An 18002-nucleotide genomic window follows, 5' to 3' on the forward strand; every position below is an offset into this window, starting at 1 on the left:
CAGATGCTGTGGAAGGTTGCCTATGCGGTTGCTATTTTGAAGCGCCGGCAGATCAATTGCTTGAGAGTGCGTCTTCTCACGATCCAGGCTCTTTGATACTCTGGGCTTCTGAGCTTCCAATGTTGTGCCCAGCGTGCATCCACGCGAGAGCCTCGCATCGAGCGTTGGATCCATCCGCTATCCAGGTCACATGACTCCGCTCCACCACGGCGGTCCGGCAGCCAATGGCGCGGCACGTTATGCAAGCAAGCCGGGTTGCTGGCTCTGGTCTAGCTCTGGGGGAGCATCTTCCGATGCTGCGGGGAGACATGTGCCGAGGAATCCCAGGCACGTCCTGCCGTCACAATCCTGGTCCATCCTCTAGTGTGTCTGCTCGCGAATAAATCTACACACCGCTGCGGTTGGCCGTGCTGTCCTCTTCTCGCCTCTTCTTTCCTTCATTCGCGCATCAATTGGTGACCATGAACCACGACAGCAACGACACGCAGAAAGTCAAGCTCACGGGCGAGCAGGTGGCTGAGCACAACTCCAAGGACTCGTGCTGGGTCATTGTTCACGGGCGCGCATACGATGTCACCGAGTTCCTGCCAGAGCACCCGGGCGGGCCCAAAATCATATTAAAGTATGCCGGCAAAGATGCAACCGAGGAGTTCGACCCCATTCACCCTCCAGACACCCTCGACAAGTATCTCGACAAAAAGCATCATCTCGGTGAGGTCGACATGAACACGGTCGAGCAGGAGGAGAAGGAGTTCGACCCGGATGAGGAGGAGAGGCAGAAGCGCATTGAGACCATGCCAGTCCTCGAGCAGTGCTATAACCTGATGGACTTTGAGCATGTTGCGCGCCGCGTCATGAAGAAAACGGCTTGGGCGTACTACTCCAGTGGCGCCGACGACGAAATCGTGGGTGGTTGCCAGCACCATCAACAAGCAAGTCACTAATCGTACAAATAGACTATGCGCGAGAACCACACCGCCTTCCACAAGATATGGTTCCGGCCACGCATCCTCGTAGACGTCGAAAATATAGACACCTCTACCACCATGCTCGGCACCAAGACCGACATGCCCTTCTACGTGACCGCGACCGCCCTCGGCAAGCTGGGAAATCCCGAGGGCGAGGTCCTCCTCACGCGAGGCGCAAAGAAACACAACGTCATCCAGATGATTCCCACATTAGCATCGTGCTCGTTCGACGAGATAATGGACGCTGCCGAAGACGGCCAAGTGCAGTGGCTCCAGCTCTACGTAAACAAGGACCGCGAGGTGACCAAGCGCATTGTCCAGCATGCCGAGAAGCGCGGCTGCAAAGGTCTCTTCATTACCGTCGACGCGCCGCAGCTCGGCCGCCGAGAAAAGGACATGCGCACAAAGTTCCAGGATGTGGGCTCGAACGTGCAGTCCACCGGCGGCAGCGATGTGGACCGTAGCCAGGGTGCCGCTCGGGCCATCTCGTCCTTTATTGACCCGAGCCTCAGCTGGAAAGACATCCCTTGGTTCCAGTCGATCACAAAGATGCCCATCATCCTGAAGGGCGTTCAACGTGTCGAGGACGTTATCAAGGCTGTCGAGGCTGGTGTGCAGGGCGTAGTGCTGTCCAACCACGGAGGCCGCCAGCTCGACACCGCGCCTTCTGGCGTAGAGATCCTCGCCCAAGTAATGCCTGCGCTTCGCGAGCGCGGCATGCAAGACAAGATCGAAGTGTTCATCGACGGCGGTATTCGACGAGCATCTGATATCGTAAAGGCGCTCTGCCTGGGCGCAACCGGTGTTGGCATCGGCCGGCCGTTCCTTTACGCCATGTCTGCGTATGGTCTCCCCGGTGTAGACCGCGCGATGCAATTGCTCAAAGACGAAATGGAGATGAATATGCGACTTATTGGGGCGGCAAAGGTCTCGGAGCTCAACCCTACACTCGTTGATGCCCGAAGTCTGCATTTGCACACGACCACCGTCCCAGAAGACACGTTGGGACGCAGGGTCTACGACCCGCTAGTCGGTCCTAAGGAGAAGGCTGCAGCGAATTACTCCGAAAAGGCCAAGTTATAAATAATACTAGGTGCAATGCTGGATCATGTAGAGGAACTGTACGTACACATTTTGTAGCGATTCGTTATCACATTTTTGTTCAAAACTTTGGCAGAGAATACACTGTATGCCGGCCATCCCTTCGACTCAAAAGCTGTTCGGGTTGCAAGAGTCAGTGACGTACACATCAACTGCCGATGTGCCTTGCGAGTGAATGCACTATCACAGCATTGAGGTGTGTTCTGGGAAATGCGTTCCAATCCATAGTACGAATGACTGGGGTATATGTACGGTGGCGTGCAAATATCAACGCTGCTAAAGCACCCAAGATCCCCTGCCATTACGATTCACAACTTCCACCTCCCACTATAATGCTGTCAATCTGGGCAAATCATCTCTCTCCTTTGGATGCATGACTGCCTCAGCCCTCGAGCTTCATCCCCTCTCCAATCTCGCTCAATGCGCCCTTCTCACCGCCATACTCCTTCGGCAGCCCCTTCCCTAGCTCGCCAGCCAGCGCATTCCCGTAGCTCAGCACAGTGAATTTCTTCGCTGTCTCCTTGCTTACAATCATTTTGGCAGCCTGGTACACCCAGCCCATAACGAGCGGCACATTGACGAAAAACTTGCGCGACAGTGTCTCGGGATAGTAGCGGCCGAGCACCTCGATAGTCTTCTTCGTTGCAGTCTTGACAAGCGGGTCTTGCCTGAGGAAGGAAACTTGGAGATAGTCGTGCACTTGGATGCCTTGGTAGGGGTCGGGACCTGCGCCAAAATCGGGGATAGGCTGGGTGGCTGATGAGAGGTTGAGATGCTGGACTGACCGCTCCATGAGGCCGACACGCCAGCGCAGGAAGGCGTCGAGGTCGCCAAAAGTCTTCTTGTTGTCCTTCACTGCCCCGTAGATGTTGAAGGTAACCACATCGCTCTTGTTCGTGCTCTCTGGCACACCTTCGACCTGGATGACCCAGCCTAGTCCCTCGAAGCTGTGCTTCTCGAACGTCTCACCAGCAGCTTTGGTCGGGTCGAATTCTTTACGCCATTTAAGTGTATCCAAGAGCTGTTGCTTAGCCTTGTCAAGGTCATTCTGATTGGCGCGCAGGAACTTCTGCAGGATAAGCTTCGTGTGAAACTCGTCGGTGGGCGAGAGTGTGACTCCATATACTTCGTTATGAGCGGCTTCTTTGGTCAGAGCTTCGATCTGGCCAAAGAACTTGGTGAGAGGGTGCTCCGCAGGAGTCTCCGGCCACGATGGGCTAGCAGGAGAGGATTTGGCGTCTCCTGCAGAAGCTGCGGGGGCTGGGGCGGGAATGGGCGCAGCAGCTGCAGTGGCCTCGTCCGTCTTGGGTTCTGGAAGTTTGTCGCCATTGGGTTGCTCGCTAGGATCTGCGGGAAGGGCCGTTGGCTTCTCGGTCACGGGAGCTTGGGGCGTTGAGGCGCTGTTTGGTGCTTCGGATTGTTTCTCAACAGGCGCAACCGCAGCGTCTGAGTGAGAAGTTGAGGGCTCTTCAGGTTTGCTCGCCATTTTCACGGATTTCCGCTCGTTGCTATGACTTTCAGTGGAAAGAGTGGGTGCAAGTTGCGGTGAGTTTCGAGGTTGGGTGGAGACAAACTTATCAGATCTCGAGGTACACTCGGCTCCGATTTTCGCCGAGAGCGCATTGGTCAATAAAACTGTTGCTGGCTAAAGCAGGTGCAGCATTGGCCATGCCATATTCAATACTGTATTATTCGTTATGAAACATTAGATACAACACTGTGATGCTGTTACAAATGTAAGCAACCGACTTGCTCTGGATAGCTACTTTCGAGACAGCACTTAATGATACGCTTGCAGCTATGGCACATGGCGGAGGAGAACTTGACATCACGATGAATTGCTCACTATTGAATACTATCATAATTCGTATCGGAATTCAGATGTGAGGCTAGTCGGAAAGATGAGGGTCAAAGAACATGTCAGAGGTTTACTTCAACGACAGTTATGCAGTTCACGATGGGTATGGCCATTATCATTATGTTGCTAAAGCAAGTGGTCAGATGATGAAGTATCTGCATACAGAGTCAGCCGAGCACTTGAAACCAATGCGGGACTCAATGAAGAGGATGGGGAGGCAGTCAGTCGAAAGATGAAAAGTAATTGTTTGATCCAGCATTAGGGTTGCCCCTTCAGTGCTAGCATGGAAATTCGTTCATCATTGCGTGGGGTAGGGGAGGGGATGGAACGTACCATGGTCAGCAGAGGTGTGCAGCGAACTATTGGAAGAAGTCATATCTAAGTCATCTGAAGCTTCGTAGAGTTAGCTTTGGTAACCAAGGTCGGACATTGACGAAAGTGTCTTGAAAAAGCTCTCAGGTAATCGAACCATATTTTGATCCCCATGATAGGTCGGTATTTGATAGTACATATGTTGCTCATCATGAAAAGAAGTGTGTGGAATTGGGGATGGGCTTACATGTAGCAACAACCAGCCTATTGAGGACTTCCTGTACCACAATCGTGGAGAGCTGTCGTGTCCAAATACCGCCTAGAATAGCTTGCTTCCTACAGCTACCTCAGACTTCTGCAGTCAGACATGTAGCGGAGAACCAGTGATATGAAAGGTGCCACGCGAATGGACTATATAATGGTCGCATCCTGCGCTGCATGCAGGTTCATCGTGCGATTCGTGTGCTACTGCGGCTGCCAAAGGCTGCTAAATACGCTCTGCTCTTGAAAAAGTCAGCATTGTACCATGCGCATGTACTGGAAAGTGACTTGGAGGGTTGCGGCATCAGAAATCCCGTTTGGCTTGGGGGTCAATCACCATCGTATGTATGATAGGGGCGACACGAATGTTCATCATTTGGACAGAAAGAAGAAAACGCAAAGAGTGGACTTACCGAAAGCTGAGCTGTGTGGAAGAAGAGCAGAACAGGTCCCGGCGCAAACTTATGGGAAGTTTTCCGCGGCGTGGGTTTCGCCGGCCGCCGACGAGGCTAAGAGGCGGACCGTGCGCGCAACGATGTGGACCTGAACGCGCTTCTACTTCGATGCGTCTCCCTGCACGCGAAAGCTCCAACACGACCCCCAAACCCGCCACTCGCAAATCGACTCCCGCGACCATGGCTCAGAACGCTTCGTTCGCCGACTTTGTCAAGGATGCGCGCGAGAAGAAGAGAAATGAAGCACTCGCGCAGCACTTCCTCGGCAGCCGTGGGCGCAAAGCCAACGGGTCTGGGTCCGGTGTAGCCTCACCCAACGGACGTGCCATCTCGCAGAAACCGACCCTGCTGAGTCGCATGAGCGGCGTCCAGAAACAGCGCTCGTCCTCGGCAAAACCCGCGACCAACATTGATGGAAAGTGGCAGCACGATCTCCACAAACTCAACAACCCGAACGGCCCACCGAGGAAGGGCCTCAATCGCACCGCGTCGACCTCGCAGATTGAGCGCAATACGCGGACATTCGACAAATTCGCTCCCGCGCTGAACAGAGACGCGTTCGCCAGGAATGCACGGGACGGTGACCTTGGTCTGAACATACGAGGTGCTGCAACCAGCAGCGGCCCGCACACTGTCATGGCCTCCAACTTCGCCATCGGCACCACCGCGGCAGATATCGAGCAGGTCATGGGCCAGGTTGGCGGAGAACTGCTGGAGTGCCGGGTTGTTGTTGCCAAGCCGACAGTCATGGCAGAGCTCACCTTCGCGACCAAGGACGGGGCCGAGAATGTCATCGCGACCTTCAATGGTAAAAAGGTGGGAATGACCCTAGCATGGTTTATGACGAGCATGTAGCTGACAATCTGCGACACCAGGCGGACGGCAAGACACTCTACGTCTACATGAAAGAAGGCGGTCCCAGTTCAGCTGCGCTTCACTCACGGCCATCCGGTCGCCTAGCACAATCTTCTTACGACGACATCGATGTCGACACCAACGGTGGAGCTCACGCCGGCAGCTTCCAGGATGGGCGATACGGATTCAACGACCGAGGCAACCCACCACGAGGACCCCGCAGGCGGTACTAAGCCGCCAGCACTACCCAAGAAAGATGAGGTGGTACGTTCGTGCTTGAAGGTTTGAAGTACACAGACCACAGACACGGCCCTGTAGAAAGGGACGAATCCCACGGTGGTGTTCCTTATGATTGATACCCTTCCAAGGATCACATGCCACCATACCCAAGAGAGGTGTGAGGTGACTGGTGATCGAGGCGCCCTAGGTTAACGATTCCAATGCATCGCCCGGCGCAACAATGATAGCGGTCGGAAGTGAAACGAAGATTCGGAGGTTTGGGTTTCAATGCGGATGTAGATATATTCATTTGGTTCCCTTGGTTCTTGATCACCGTGCTTTTAAGCTGCGCAGGTGCTTTTCCACCCGCATATGCGATTTGCATGTGCGATTCTATGTGGTTGGAACTCCGGAGCAGAGGAGGCTAGGAATGAGTGGAAGTGTTTTCAGCTCCGCGTCATAAACAGACCGTGTATCGGACGCGATCTAGAATAGCGCAATCCCAGTGCAATGCCGCATGCCTCCGCAGCTTGTATAGAATTCACTCCTTTCCGCCGCCTGCGACCAGTTGTACGACCAGGAAAATTGCAATCATCCACCAATATCTGTGCACACCGTCAGTATACAACATGTTGAATCGCAAGCACCGCGAAGCTTACTTTTGGATGAATGTCTTCTCGGGTTCCTTGGAATCGATCCTGCCGTCCGCATTAAGCACGACTGGCTTGTTCAGTACCGGCTTCGGTCCGACCTCTCGTCTGACGACCTCGACCTCCAGCTCGTCTCCCTCTCCGGCTCCCTTGACACTCGTGCTGAAACCGACATGATATGGTTCTCCCTTCTCGTCAACATGCACCACAAACTTCTTCTTGTACTCCTCCGCGAAGCTCGCCGCTGATGTGAGAATGCCTTTCCATGTGCCTGCCTTTGTGTCGTGAAGACCTATGCGCAAGAGATGATCTGAGGCGTACGAGCCTTGCGGCGGCGTGTAGGAGACTACGGTGCCAGTGGTTTGGTCGGCATCGTAGGATATTTGAACAAGTGGGATGGGCGAGGGGATAACGGCGGTTTGCGGGGATGATGTGGAAGGCACCGAGTGCATGTAGACTGTGACGGATGACGCAACCGCCGCGGGAAGCAGGAAGAGCTTTGCGAGCAGCATCGCGGGCACAATGGTCTGTCGGGTTGCTGGCTGTGGGTACGCGCGGTGGACGGACGTGAACCTATGGAGCTACTGACATCCCGCTCGTGAGCACAGACCATACACGTGACTATTCGCCCTACTTCATTGACTATCCTCTATGCGATTAGCCAGTCCAGTATCCGGCTGTGAGTCTTTCCTTTTACGATCGTGTGGTGCTCTGCCTTGAGAGCACATGATTTCAACGGTAGCTACCGGTGCTTGCCTGATGCGGTTGGCAAATATTTTCACCGAGACCGGCCTTGTTGTCACACATGTTAGGCACCTGTGCCCGCCGCACTCCGGGAAGTGCTCCGAACACCCGCGGATCTGTTCCCTTCTTTTGGTGGCGATTTGTCGACTTGTCACTGCCAACAAGCCAAAGACCAAGCAGGATCCTCGTAACAGTGGGGCCAGAACTCACGATCTCCACACATAGGACGCTCCATTGGAACGACTCACAGACCAGCCATGGAGATGGCGTTGGCACCTGTCAGCAATTGGCCCTCCACAAGATAGTAGGGCTTGCCCCGCCCCCACCGTGCTAGAGCTCTCGAGGGGTGCATGAGCTCATCCCGCAGTGGAGCTCTGTGGTTCCCTCAACATTTATCCCCAGCTTTTCCACACGCCCACTTTCCTGGCCCACCTGCTCATTTTGTAATTCTCGATTCTGTAGCCAATTTGTTTTCTACCTTCAATTGTTTAAATCATGACTGCCAACTTCGCACGCGATGAGATCCGCCCGCACGTGGAGCATTACATTGGCATAGATGTAGGCACGGGCAGCGCCCGAGCTTGCATTATGAACGATCAAGGCGACATAGTAGGATTGGCCTCAGAGAACATTGCTCTTTGGCAACCGCAAACAGGATACTATGTAGTTAATCACAGTATATCGGCAGAGCTGCTCTGACACTCTCAGGAACAATCAACGACAGACATTTGGCGCTGTATCTGCTCCTCGGTCAGGCGTGCAATAGATCAACACGGTATCGACAAGACCTCTATCCGCGGCATCGGCTTCGACGCTACGTGTTCGCTTTCTGTTTTCTCCAACGATACCGATGAGCCTGTGTCCGTCACTGGTCCGGATTTCGATAACAAGGATGGCCAGGATCGCAACGTCATATTGTGGTTAGACCACAGGCCAGTGGAAGAGACGAAGAAGATCAATGCTACCAACCATAATCTGCTTCGATATGTCGGAGGCAAGATGTCTATCGAAATGGAAATACCAAAGGTACTCTGGCTGAAGAACAACATGCCGAAAGAGCTTTTCGACCGCTGCAAGTTCTATGACTTGACAGATGCGCTTACACACATCGCCACCGGCAACGAGACAAGAAGCTACTGTAGCGTGGTCTGCAAGCAAGGATTCGTGCCTGTAGGCGTAGACGGGAGCGTGAAGGGGTGGCAGGAAGACTTCCTCAAGGATATTGGCCTGGAAGATCTGTGCGAAGACAACTTCAAGCGAATGGGCGGTGTTGACAATGTGGTACTTTCTTCCTACCACGAATAATGCCCTGGCTGACATACACTAGAATGGTCGATATCTTACAGCAGGCGAACTCGTCGGCACATTAAGCGAAAAAGCAGCAGCTGACATGGGACTACAACCAGGTATCGCTGTTGGCAGCGGTGTCATCGATGCTTATGCTGGCTGGATTGGCACTGTCGGTGCAAAAGTCAAACTTGACGAGGACACCTTGGATATGGATGCACCAAAGAACGATGTATCACAGGCGTTCACACGCCTTGCGGCCGTTGCTGGGACCTCTACCTGTCACCTCGCCATGTCACGCGAGCCCGTATTCGTGAATGGAGTCTGGGGTCCTTACCGCGATGTCCTGCTCCCAGATTTCTGGATGGCAGAGGGTGGACAGAGCGCCACTGGAGAGTTGTTAAAGCACGTTATTGAGACGCATCCTGCGTATCACGAGGCCACGACAGTTGCTGAGACTTTGAACCTGAATATTTACGACTATCTAAACCAACATCTTCAAGAGCTGGCCGAGAAACAGGATGCGCCACACACGTCCTGGCTAGGGCGCCACTTCTTCTTCTACGGCGATCTGTTCGGCAACCGTTCCCCTGTCGCAGACCCGAACATGACCGGCTCGGTCATTGGCTTGAGTTCTGACAAGAGTTTGGATGGCCTCGCCCTGTACTACTACGCAACGATGGAGTTCATCGCGCTCCAGACGCATCAGATTGTCTCTGCCATGAATGAGGCTGGTCACGTCATCTCCTCAATATTCATGTCGGGTTCACAATGCCAGAACGATATACTTATGGAGCTCATTGCCGCGGCGTGTGACATGCCAGTCTTGATCCCGCGTTACGTACACGCAGCGGTAGTTCACGGTGCAGCCATGCTCGGGGCGAAGGCTGCAAGCACCGACAGTGAGGGAAAAAGCGAGCCGTTGTGGGATATTATGGATCGATTAAGTAAGGCGGGCAAGATGGTCAAGCCGACGAAAGACAAGGCCGTCAAGGGCCTATTGCAGGCGAAATACAAGGTTTTCCTTGAACAGTGCGAAAGTCAACAGCGGTACCGCAAAGAGGTGGACGAAGCGGTTTCAGGCTGGAAGAAATGAAGTTCCTGGAGCAAGTCTGTAGACATTAGAGAATAGACGTACTTCGTACAATGACTTTCATGGATCAGAGAGCGGAATGTTTCTCCTTGGCTCCGCCAAGTTTGCCACCACTCTCTCTTCGCCATGGATTGTAGTGGGCGCAGGGAAACTCGGAAGCGGGCTGCAGTAAAGGTACGTGCCCAAGTTCACCCTACAACCTTCTGTGGGTTGTGGGCTTACAATTTGCATGTGATTGGCGTCACCCGCTCAGCCACAGCAGGCGCCACACATACGTCATGGAACGCGTGCCGCCACGCCCCTCTTGCCTGCTGGGCACTACTGGTTACGACACATATACTGCCCCTCAACTCGCGCTTCTCCCTTAAATTCCACAACGCCCTCTGGTCAACAGAACGCTACACACAATACTTTTCGAATTACTGTGACTACCTTCCCACAAACACAATCCACCACTTTCCGCAAACATGTCTACGGTACACGTTGAGAACATCTCCACGAAGACGACGCAAGATGAGATCAAGTCGTTCTTCAGCTTCTGCGGAAAGATCTCAGACATCTCGGTGACGCCCACCAACGAGAACTCGCAGTCCGCCAGCGTCACCTTCGAGAAGCCCGCCGCCGCGAAGACGGCCCTGCTGCTGGATAACACCCAGCTCGGGCCTAACTCCGTACACGTCACAGCCTCCAAATCCATCGATGAGCTCGCCGGCGACAAGGCCGCCTCGGCGGAGGAGGCGAAGGACGGTGACCACCACATCGAGCAGGAAGAGAAGCCCCGCGCTCGCATCGTCGCCGAGTACCTCGCGCACGGCTACACTATCTCAGACAAGGCCATCGAGCAGGCGCTCGCCTTGGACAAGCAGCACGGCATCAGCACCCGCTTCACCAACGTCCTCCAGACCTTCGACCAGCGCTTTCAGGCCACTCAAAAGGCTCAGGCCGTCGACACGAAGCTCGGTGTGTCGGACAAGGTCGTCGCCGGCTGGCGTGGACTCAACTCGTACTTCGACAAGGCTGCTAGCACTCCTACCGGCCAGAAGCTGAGGGAGTTCTACGTGCAGGGCAACAAGACCGTGCTCGACGTCCACAACGAGGCCCGCCACTTGGCCGATCTTAAGAAGACCGGAGGTATGTATCCACCTAGCATCGCTCGCCCTCTAGTGAAATCTGTACTGACTGGTCGGGCAGGTGAGAAGTCATCATCCGAGGAAGCTACCCCCCACCCGATTGAGGGATCAACGAAGACCCAATGCAACTGCGCCTCAGACAGCGGCAAGTGCGGTTGTGCTCCTGGCAAGTGCGCATGCTCGGGTTGCGCCAAGGCCAATGCTCCCACTACTTCCACTTAAGTGATATCCATACGTTTCTGAGAAGCGTCAAAACCGAGGCGGGTTTTTGATTTCGTGTATGTTTAGTAAAGGCTGCGGGCTGGGGATAGGACCAGGTTGACGAACTGGCGGAGTGTACGGTCTGTAAAGCCACCAATGAATTTAACGATTGTCTGATGAGTTTTATCCATGTTCCTCTAGATGACATTCACATGTTGTACTAACGCCTACTACTTACACGACGTTGCTCGATCTGAAGGTTGATCGTAACGCAAAGTTGACTTAGATGTAGGTTCGTTGCAGGACATGACGGCTAACGCCAGCAACTGTACAATGCCGCGTCTTGAGCCGAGGTATCTTGCCTGAATTTATATTAAACGCAGCCAAGAGTGACAAGCATCAAACTAAGAAAAGCAAAGCAACATGGAACACCACGACATCTGTAAGTGTGAGGATGTATGCCAAGCTGCCTCGGTATCCAGATGCAACATTGCCGCCTCATTGGTCACAGACGACAACTTGAGTCTCCCATCTACCCCGCAAATCTAACTGACATGAGTGTGGGGAATAAGTGCCGTTCCGAAGGAACGGTGTGTCAGATCGGTCGCTTAGGCTACAGCAAGACCTCGAATCGTCAATGCTCACAGGTCACTTAGTAGGTCTGATATCCTTGGCAATCAGCCCTAGAGAGAAGAAGCACTCATTCTACCACAATGTCACGCGAGTGTGCCCACGGCTTACAGGTCAGCCTCGATGTTGCTATTCGATGCCAATGCACTGGTTATACTGAAAATCCGTATTCGCTCTACTACACATCTAGGAGAATACTCTTGAATAGCAGACCAAGTATACATTTGTCTCAACCTGGACCTGAAAACAATTTGTTGAGGCACGACTGCTAACTTCAAGTTGAGCTATCCGGAACCTCGCCGACTAAATCATGGCGAAGGCAGCACTTCCCTGAACCTTGCGACGGGTCGTAGATTAGGAAGCTGGACCAGGATCGAGCAGCATGCGCTTCCAAACATCGGTCGGCAACTATGCACCAATTATTTACATTCTTCTACCTCTCCTGAGATTATGCCAATTCTTCTTCAGCAGTATGGCCTCGGTGCACTTACCAATTAAGATGTAGTCACATACGAGCGAGTGAATGAACCGAGGTATGGAGATTTTGGATACGCAGTTACCTCCGCTACCTAACGATCAAGACGAGAGGTTTGATTCTCGATGTGAGGTATAAAAGAAGGCTTCCGACTCTCTACGACACCAGGCACCCGACAACTCCTTGGTTGATCACCATCTACCTGTCCTTGCAATCGCTTCGTCAAAGTGTTACATCACTCTCAGATACTTCACCACACGTCAACATGCATTTCTTCTCAATCCTTACGCTGGCAAGCATCGCCGCAGCCATTCCGGTCGATCTTGTTACGCGTCAACTCGACCGCACCGGCACCACCGAGCATGAGTTCTCCCTCAGTCTTCGCTGTGCCAAGGTCGTGTTTGTGTGGGCTCGAGGTTCGACAGAATTGGGCAACATGGTAAGTCATATGACAAATAGGTGGTTGTAGCCCGCTTTGTTCACGATATTCAGGGGACTGTCATCGGCCCACCACTTGGTGACGAGCTGCGGAAAGAGTATGGATCAGATCTGCAGATCGAGGGCGTCGATTATGCCGCTCTGTTGTCCACGAACTACCTGCCTGGCGGCACCGATCTTGCTGCTGAATTGGAGATGAGGGGCATAATGAACGATATCAATCGTCGTTGCCCCCAGGCCGTGATTGTCACTGGTGGTTATTCGTAAGTGGCGCCTTGACCACACCGAACATGGGGTCTTTCCTGCTAACTTGTTTGCTTAAGTCAGGGTGCTGCAGTGAACCACCGCGCCATTGAGGACCTGGATAGCGCTGTCTCGGGCCAGATAGCCGGCGTAGTCACGTTTGGCGATACACAGAATCGGGCAGATGGCGGCCGCATCCCGAACTTCCCCACCAATAAGATCAAGATCTTTTGTGGTGGTCTCATCAGGGACTCGGTTTGTGACGGTAATCTCGCTGGCGCTGTACTTGCTCCCCATCTTAGCTACGGATCAGATGCAGGGGAGGCTGGAAGGTTTCTCATTGGTAAGATCAATGCGGTCTTGAAGAAGTAAGATGTACCAGTGAAGATCTTCATACAAGAGTAACTTTGTCGGGACTGCTAGAGGTAGCTAGCGGCAGTGTCAATCGTTTTTGTGTTTTGAGGTGTCCTTATCCGGGTCAGATTGAAATTCTGTTCAGTCGAACAAACGACAGATATGACTAAGTCGCTTGGTATGCATCTGCGTCGAATTATACCCGGCAAAGTTTAGTCTATTGTACGTGCTCGCGGTTGGTTCAGTACATCTCCTGAGATGCAGTCTGTTATGATCATTCTTATCTCTCATAATATCGTCACTGAAATCAGGGAACTCGCTCCGTATTAAGTCACACTACCTTGCGTTTCTTAAATTATCATGTGATAGGTCAACGTGGAAGCTCACAGGAAGGAGACTGGCGAGATATCGACCACAGCAATTGTACCTGCCCGCCTCGCGACAACACGATGAAGCCGGAGTAGACTGATAGAACGTAAGTTCTCCAAAAGCTTTGCGAAAAAGCCCCAAAATTGAACCAATCAGCCATAACGATCAAAATCTCGCCAGTCGAGTTAGGGAGATCGGCGAAACTTCAACCGAATTTGCTGATAGATGCAGTTTTATTGCTGAGCCCACAATTTATCCTAAGCATGGATTGCATTGTACGTCGATGAATAAGTGAGCACGAAAATCGATTTCTACCTCGTATTTGCTCGGCGTATCCGCCTAAAAATCCGACCCACATGTACACTGGACACAGTGTTGACGTGCACCTTTGTTTCCAGGACCCATGCTCCTTGCAGACGTCTCTCTCCTTGTAATGCTTGTCGATGTAATACATCTTAGCCACATATCATTTCGTCTCGTGAGGAATATGCGTCATGTATTGTACAAACAACCGTGCGCGTGTCAACCTGCACTGCCAATGCAGTACAACATTAGTGAAACTGAATTGTTGGCGGCATAGACGACCTTGCAGAGATCCAAAGAAAGAACACCTGGTGGAACGAAGCATATGTTTAGTGAGAAACATCGCACAGTAACCTTCTAGCACTTCTGGCAATTTTCCGCCGAGTTCCTTAAGTTTATTCGTAGGAAATTTATGTGTATCAGCAACGAAGACGTCCTTTGGCCCCAATGTTACGATCATACCTGCAACAGGCCTTGCAACCATGATTGGTAGAATTCAATCATTGTAGACGTAGGGTTTATCAGAACTCTGAAGCCGAGAGTGAAATTTCTAATGCCTGCAAACTCATCTGACGCGTTGGTATACCGTGCGCTTACACACCGTTGGCATGCATGACTTTGCCGCTCGTACTACCCAACGCTTGGTTATCAGTAGAGAAGGGACCAATTAGGCAATCTGGTAAGAAAGCCTTGCGGAACAAACCAAACCATTGTCATGTACGTTTCTTCAGAGTCTACTCATCGCGGACGATTGCTGACGAGTATTCAGGCGCGAGGCTCGAGATCTTCTAAGATTAGGTAGCATATGTGCATAGCCTCGTAAATGAGAACTGGGTCTTGTAGGAAAAACTACTGATCTCATTTATTTTACCCACTTCATTATTTCTTGAAGTTCTCTCATCTCCCTAGCTGCATATGAGAGGGTGGGCAGACAGGGCCATTGGTGTGCTCCGCGGTGATAAGGCCTATGATTTGATTGCTTCGGATTTACACGGAGCTGGCGCTAGTCTCAATCATTGTGCGAAGTCTCTGATAAAAAAAAAAAGAGGACATTCCTTCGAGAATGTGGAAAACGCCACAAGAATAGGTTGTGTCACCACAGGAGCGGTGACCAAATACACACAACGAGTCCTGTAGAATGTTGGCCACCGTCCTGGAGGATGATCGTTCCTTATCGTCTGCATCAGCAATTCGAGTAATAGCGTAGCTTCTACTATACACTGGTCAATTTCTGTTGGATATTTCGCAATCGTTCAGGCTTCGACGGCTGAATTCTCCTGCTTCCTCGTTTAGACTCGGAATATGTTGACAAGGGTGTACGAGATTTGACGCAATGCGAATACGAAAGTATGCGTTTTGGGCTACTGTATACATGTGGAGCCTTAATGGTCGAACAGGAGTCCATCCCGACTCCAGGGAAGCGGCATAAGCTTTATTCGTGAATTTCAATGTGGTTGGTTCTTTTTTAGCGAGTGCCGTTAGAGCATGTACCCAGCGACGACCTCACGAATCTCGACTGCGGGGGTGGTTCATAGTTGGCCTTACAACCCGCTTGTAGTGTAAAATAAAGCAATGCCAGAGTTTTATCTCTTATGTTTCTTATCTCACAGTCTTGTTCTTGGGTCCTCTTCGTCTCATTGTGAAAAGGAATTCGCGAAGGACCTTTGCGACCTCCTACCTTCCCTGCCACCAGCAATCGTACACAAACATAATCTATACCTCCGCGGTATCAACGGTATCCGTGTTTGGAACAGTAAACGATCGTCAAAAGATGCCGCAAAACACATGGGCATCCTCCTCAATTCAATTTTGATACTGCATACTGGAATAATTTCAAAAATCCATCTTCTAGGACTACTCAGAGGCGCAGTACCCTGAGGCACCGGCTACGGAGACGTCGAACACAATAGAGATGAGCAACCAAAGACGTCGACCACCAAGAAATGCCATTTCACCATGATGCCCTGACACCAACCCGCCATCCAGCCGTCCAAGCATCTGACATTCCATCTGTGTCGGCTTCAGAGCCATACAGCCAGACATCCAGACAAAGAAACAGCCGCTTAAGCATACAGCTGCAATCGCCTGATTGCCCAACCGCGGGCGATCTCTTATGTGGGCTGTCGTCCCCTATTTGGGCGGTTCCCGAAGGTCTTTTAGTGGCCCGTTGGATCCAGCAATGCCCTTCCCGTTGCCACCGGCGGAATAGCCCGTGATGTCGCCTACTTTCGGTTGCGTGGTTTTTGTGGAGATACCGTCGCCGGCATATCCGTCATCGTTGTTGTTGTTGCCCGGAACGTACTTCAGGCCGTTCGAGGTTTGAATGTAGAAGCCGCTCAGTACGCGAGAATGGGGTTCCATTACGAAAATAACGGAGATTTGCTGCGAAGCTGGTCAGTCCTGCCTGCGCCCACACGTTCTGAATACCGGCACTTTCCGATGGATGAGGGACTTACTTGTGCGAGAAGAAGGTGAGTGTGGCCGACGGTGACTCGTCTCGCTTTCGATGAATTTGACTTCAGTCTGATGAAAAAGCAGCTGATGTCTAGCTCGATGAAACGCTTCAGAGGATGCAAATCAGATGGAGCGCGGCAGCAGCAAAAAATATTCGCGCCATCGTCGTACCAGACGACTTGTAGTAGCGTTGTGCAACACCGCGGGAGGGGGTTCCTTTCGTTACTCTGCCCTCGATGGACCACGATGTAAGCTGCTGGACCCGGGGGTTACTTCGGGCCATCGCCGAGGATGTTCTCAAGCAACACGGTGCCTTTCTGTGTTCGACAGAGTTTGGTTGAAGTACAGCATCGTCGTGAGGCCAGCGATATGAGAACGTAACGGCACGTTGACACCCCAAACCTACCAATCAACGAGGCCAAGATGAGCATGTAAGCAAGAGCCTTTGAGCGGAGCGAAACGACGGCTGACCAAAAATGGCCAGACACCCCTGTTTCGGTTCACGTGCGGCAAACAGATTGGTCACTGCCCTTGCCCTGCTCCGACAGTATCAATCCGCAACTCAGCGCTTCGAACTCTCATTCTAGTGGATAAGACTCACGTTCACGAGGGGGTTTTTTTTTTCTTTCATGAGCCGACTATCGTGCGTGGGCAAAACCTTGCAATAGTGCGAGGCTCGACGTCAGCGCATTACTAGAGTGAAGCAGAACAATAATACAAAGAACAAGACCATGTACAAGCAGCGAATCGAGAAGCGGTCACTTTTCTGCATCAGCACGAGACGAAATAGCTCGATTTCGGTTGGAAGAAGGCGGCACGGGGATCGACACGAGAAATCATATCTCGCCAAGGATTGAGCCTTTCGCTACTCGGCCAGTAGCGCTCGGATATCACGAAGATGCCGGATATGATTCGCTGGGGCCGGTTGTGGGCAGTGGGCAGTGTGAGTACGCATCTCTATGCGCCCATACATGAACAGAGTGCGAAGGAAGAGAGCCTGCATTTGAGAGGGCATTATTGCTTCCTAATCCCCGTATGGTCACCCCGGCTTTATGGAAATGTTAATTCGGAGTAACAGAGCCGCAAGCTATGTTTGCCACGTCACCCGTCTCACTCGGAAGGAGCCATGAACATGCCGAACTGCAACAAGTTCGCCTCGAGGCGTCGCAGCACAATGCGGCCCAGAGCATTTGTAAAGCTGTCCAATGATCGCATCTAGAAGCACAATGCGCGTAGAGAATTGTGAAAGCCGCCAAACGGAGATGCCTTTGGAGGTTTTCACGGGTCCGCAGCGTTGGCGATATCTGGTCAAGCTAGAGAAAGCTCCCTCAACAACACTGTGACGCCCTGGTCCCTAAAACCGCTTTGGACATTCCTCTGCAGTACGACCCACTTATATGTTGGGATGTGGTGATATACAATTTGGTGGAGCCTGAAGCACGGACAACTATGTGGGGAAGCCAAACTAGGGAAGGGAGGCTCGACAAAACAGCAACGATGCATAGACAGGCCGAGCCAAAAAAAGGGTCGGCGTGTCTCTCTGGCTGTATTGGGGGATCTTTTACGCCAACAGTCGCTCGCAAGTTATATTTGTATGAAGCT

General features: G+C 52.2%; 7 protein-coding genes across 7 annotated transcripts; 5 read left to right on the top strand and 2 right to left on the bottom strand.

The window, feature by feature from the left end:
- The first annotated feature begins 307 nt into the window (after positions 1 to 307).
- On the top strand, positions 308 to 2097 carry CC84DRAFT_1194673 (uncharacterized protein). Its single transcript, XM_018181359.1, has 2 exons — positions 308 to 905; positions 957 to 2097. The coding sequence occupies exons 1-2, from the start codon at positions 462 to 464 to the stop codon at positions 2049 to 2051; spliced, it is 1539 nt and encodes a 512-aa protein (XP_018038874.1). The 5' UTR covers positions 308 to 461; the 3' UTR covers positions 2052 to 2097.
- A 43-nt stretch (positions 2098 to 2140) lies between these two features.
- Positions 2141 to 3627, bottom strand: CC84DRAFT_1162449 (CRAL/TRIO domain-containing protein). Its single transcript, XM_018177998.1, has one exon. It carries the CDS (start codon positions 3553 to 3555, stop codon positions 2452 to 2454), a length of 1104 nt encoding a protein of 367 aa, XP_018038875.1. The 5' UTR covers positions 3556 to 3627; the 3' UTR covers positions 2141 to 2451.
- A 1508-nt stretch (positions 3628 to 5135) lies between these two features.
- Positions 5136 to 6531, top strand: CC84DRAFT_1239722 (uncharacterized protein; the record flags this gene model as incomplete). Its single annotated transcript, XM_018183986.1, has 2 exons — positions 5136 to 5771; positions 5831 to 6531. The coding sequence occupies 2 exons, from the start codon at positions 5136 to 5138 to the stop codon at positions 6041 to 6043; spliced, it is 849 nt and encodes a 282-aa protein (XP_018038876.1). The 3' UTR covers positions 6044 to 6531.
- A 39-nt stretch (positions 6532 to 6570) lies between these two features.
- Positions 6571 to 7191, bottom strand: CC84DRAFT_1214999 (uncharacterized protein; the record flags this gene model as incomplete). The annotated part of the gene is made up of 2 exons (XM_018182688.1): positions 6571 to 6634; positions 6689 to 7191. The coding sequence occupies 2 exons, from the start codon at positions 7189 to 7191 to the stop codon at positions 6571 to 6573; spliced, it is 567 nt and encodes a 188-aa protein (XP_018038877.1).
- A 640-nt stretch (positions 7192 to 7831) lies between these two features.
- CC84DRAFT_1141297 (Pentulose kinase) lies at positions 7832 to 9844 on the top strand. Its single transcript, XM_018176319.1, has 3 exons — positions 7832 to 8086; positions 8132 to 8704; positions 8751 to 9844. The coding sequence occupies exons 1-3, from the start codon at positions 7919 to 7921 to the stop codon at positions 9804 to 9806; spliced, it is 1797 nt and encodes a 598-aa protein (XP_018038878.1). The 5' UTR covers positions 7832 to 7918; the 3' UTR covers positions 9807 to 9844.
- A 409-nt stretch (positions 9845 to 10253) lies between these two features.
- Positions 10254 to 11268, top strand: CC84DRAFT_1115070 (uncharacterized protein). The gene is made up of 2 exons (XM_018175419.1): positions 10254 to 10934; positions 10995 to 11268. Exons 1-2 carry the CDS (start codon positions 10271 to 10273, stop codon positions 11153 to 11155), a joined length of 825 nt encoding a protein of 274 aa, XP_018038879.1. The 5' UTR covers positions 10254 to 10270; the 3' UTR covers positions 11156 to 11268.
- A 1115-nt stretch (positions 11269 to 12383) lies between these two features.
- CC84DRAFT_580776 (cutinase) lies at positions 12384 to 13468 on the top strand. Its single transcript, XM_018186755.1, has 3 exons — positions 12384 to 12678; positions 12732 to 12940; positions 13001 to 13468. The coding sequence occupies exons 1-3, from the start codon at positions 12505 to 12507 to the stop codon at positions 13290 to 13292; spliced, it is 675 nt and encodes a 224-aa protein (XP_018038880.1). The 5' UTR covers positions 12384 to 12504; the 3' UTR covers positions 13293 to 13468.
- The last annotated feature ends 4534 nt before the right edge of the window (positions 13469 to 18002 follow it).

Source organism: Paraphaeosphaeria sporulosa, assembly GCF_001642045.1.
Source record: "Paraphaeosphaeria sporulosa strain AP3s5-JAC2a unplaced genomic scaffold CC84scaffold_3, whole genome shotgun sequence".
Classification (NCBI taxonomy): Eukaryota; Fungi; Ascomycota; class Dothideomycetes; order Pleosporales; family Didymosphaeriaceae; genus Paraphaeosphaeria; species Paraphaeosphaeria sporulosa.

Bases quoted from the DNA above. Each gene is read 5' to 3' on its own strand.
- CC84DRAFT_1162449 (XM_018177998.1), bottom strand. From the start codon at position 3,555: ATGGCGAGCAAACCTGAAGAGCCCTCAACTTCTCACTCAGACGCTGCG.
- CC84DRAFT_580776 (XM_018186755.1), top strand. From the start codon at position 12,505: ATGCATTTCTTCTCAATCCTTACGCTGGCAAGCATCGCCGCAGCCATT. The intron at 12,679-12,731 runs GTAAGTCATATG...CACGATATTCAG, and splicing joins CGACAGAATTGGGCAACATG to GGGACTGTCATCGGCCCACC. The intron at 12,941-13,000 runs GTAAGTGGCGCC...TGTTTGCTTAAG, and splicing joins ATTGTCACTGGTGGTTATTC to TCAGGGTGCTGCAGTGAACC.
- CC84DRAFT_1141297 (XM_018176319.1), top strand. From the start codon at position 7,919: ATGACTGCCAACTTCGCACGCGATGAGATCCGCCCGCACGTGGAGCAT. The intron at 8,087-8,131 runs GTAGTTAATCAC...TGACACTCTCAG, and splicing joins AACCGCAAACAGGATACTAT to GAACAATCAACGACAGACAT. The intron at 8,705-8,750 runs GTACTTTCTTCC...GACATACACTAG, and splicing joins TGGGCGGTGTTGACAATGTG to AATGGTCGATATCTTACAGC.
- CC84DRAFT_1115070 (XM_018175419.1), top strand. From the start codon at position 10,271: ATGTCTACGGTACACGTTGAGAACATCTCCACGAAGACGACGCAAGAT. The intron at 10,935-10,994 runs GTATGTATCCAC...CTGGTCGGGCAG, and splicing joins CGATCTTAAGAAGACCGGAG to GTGAGAAGTCATCATCCGAG.
- CC84DRAFT_1194673 (XM_018181359.1), top strand. From the start codon at position 462: ATGAACCACGACAGCAACGACACGCAGAAAGTCAAGCTCACGGGCGAG. The intron at 906-956 runs GTGGGTGGTTGC...TCGTACAAATAG, and splicing joins GTGGCGCCGACGACGAAATC to ACTATGCGCGAGAACCACAC.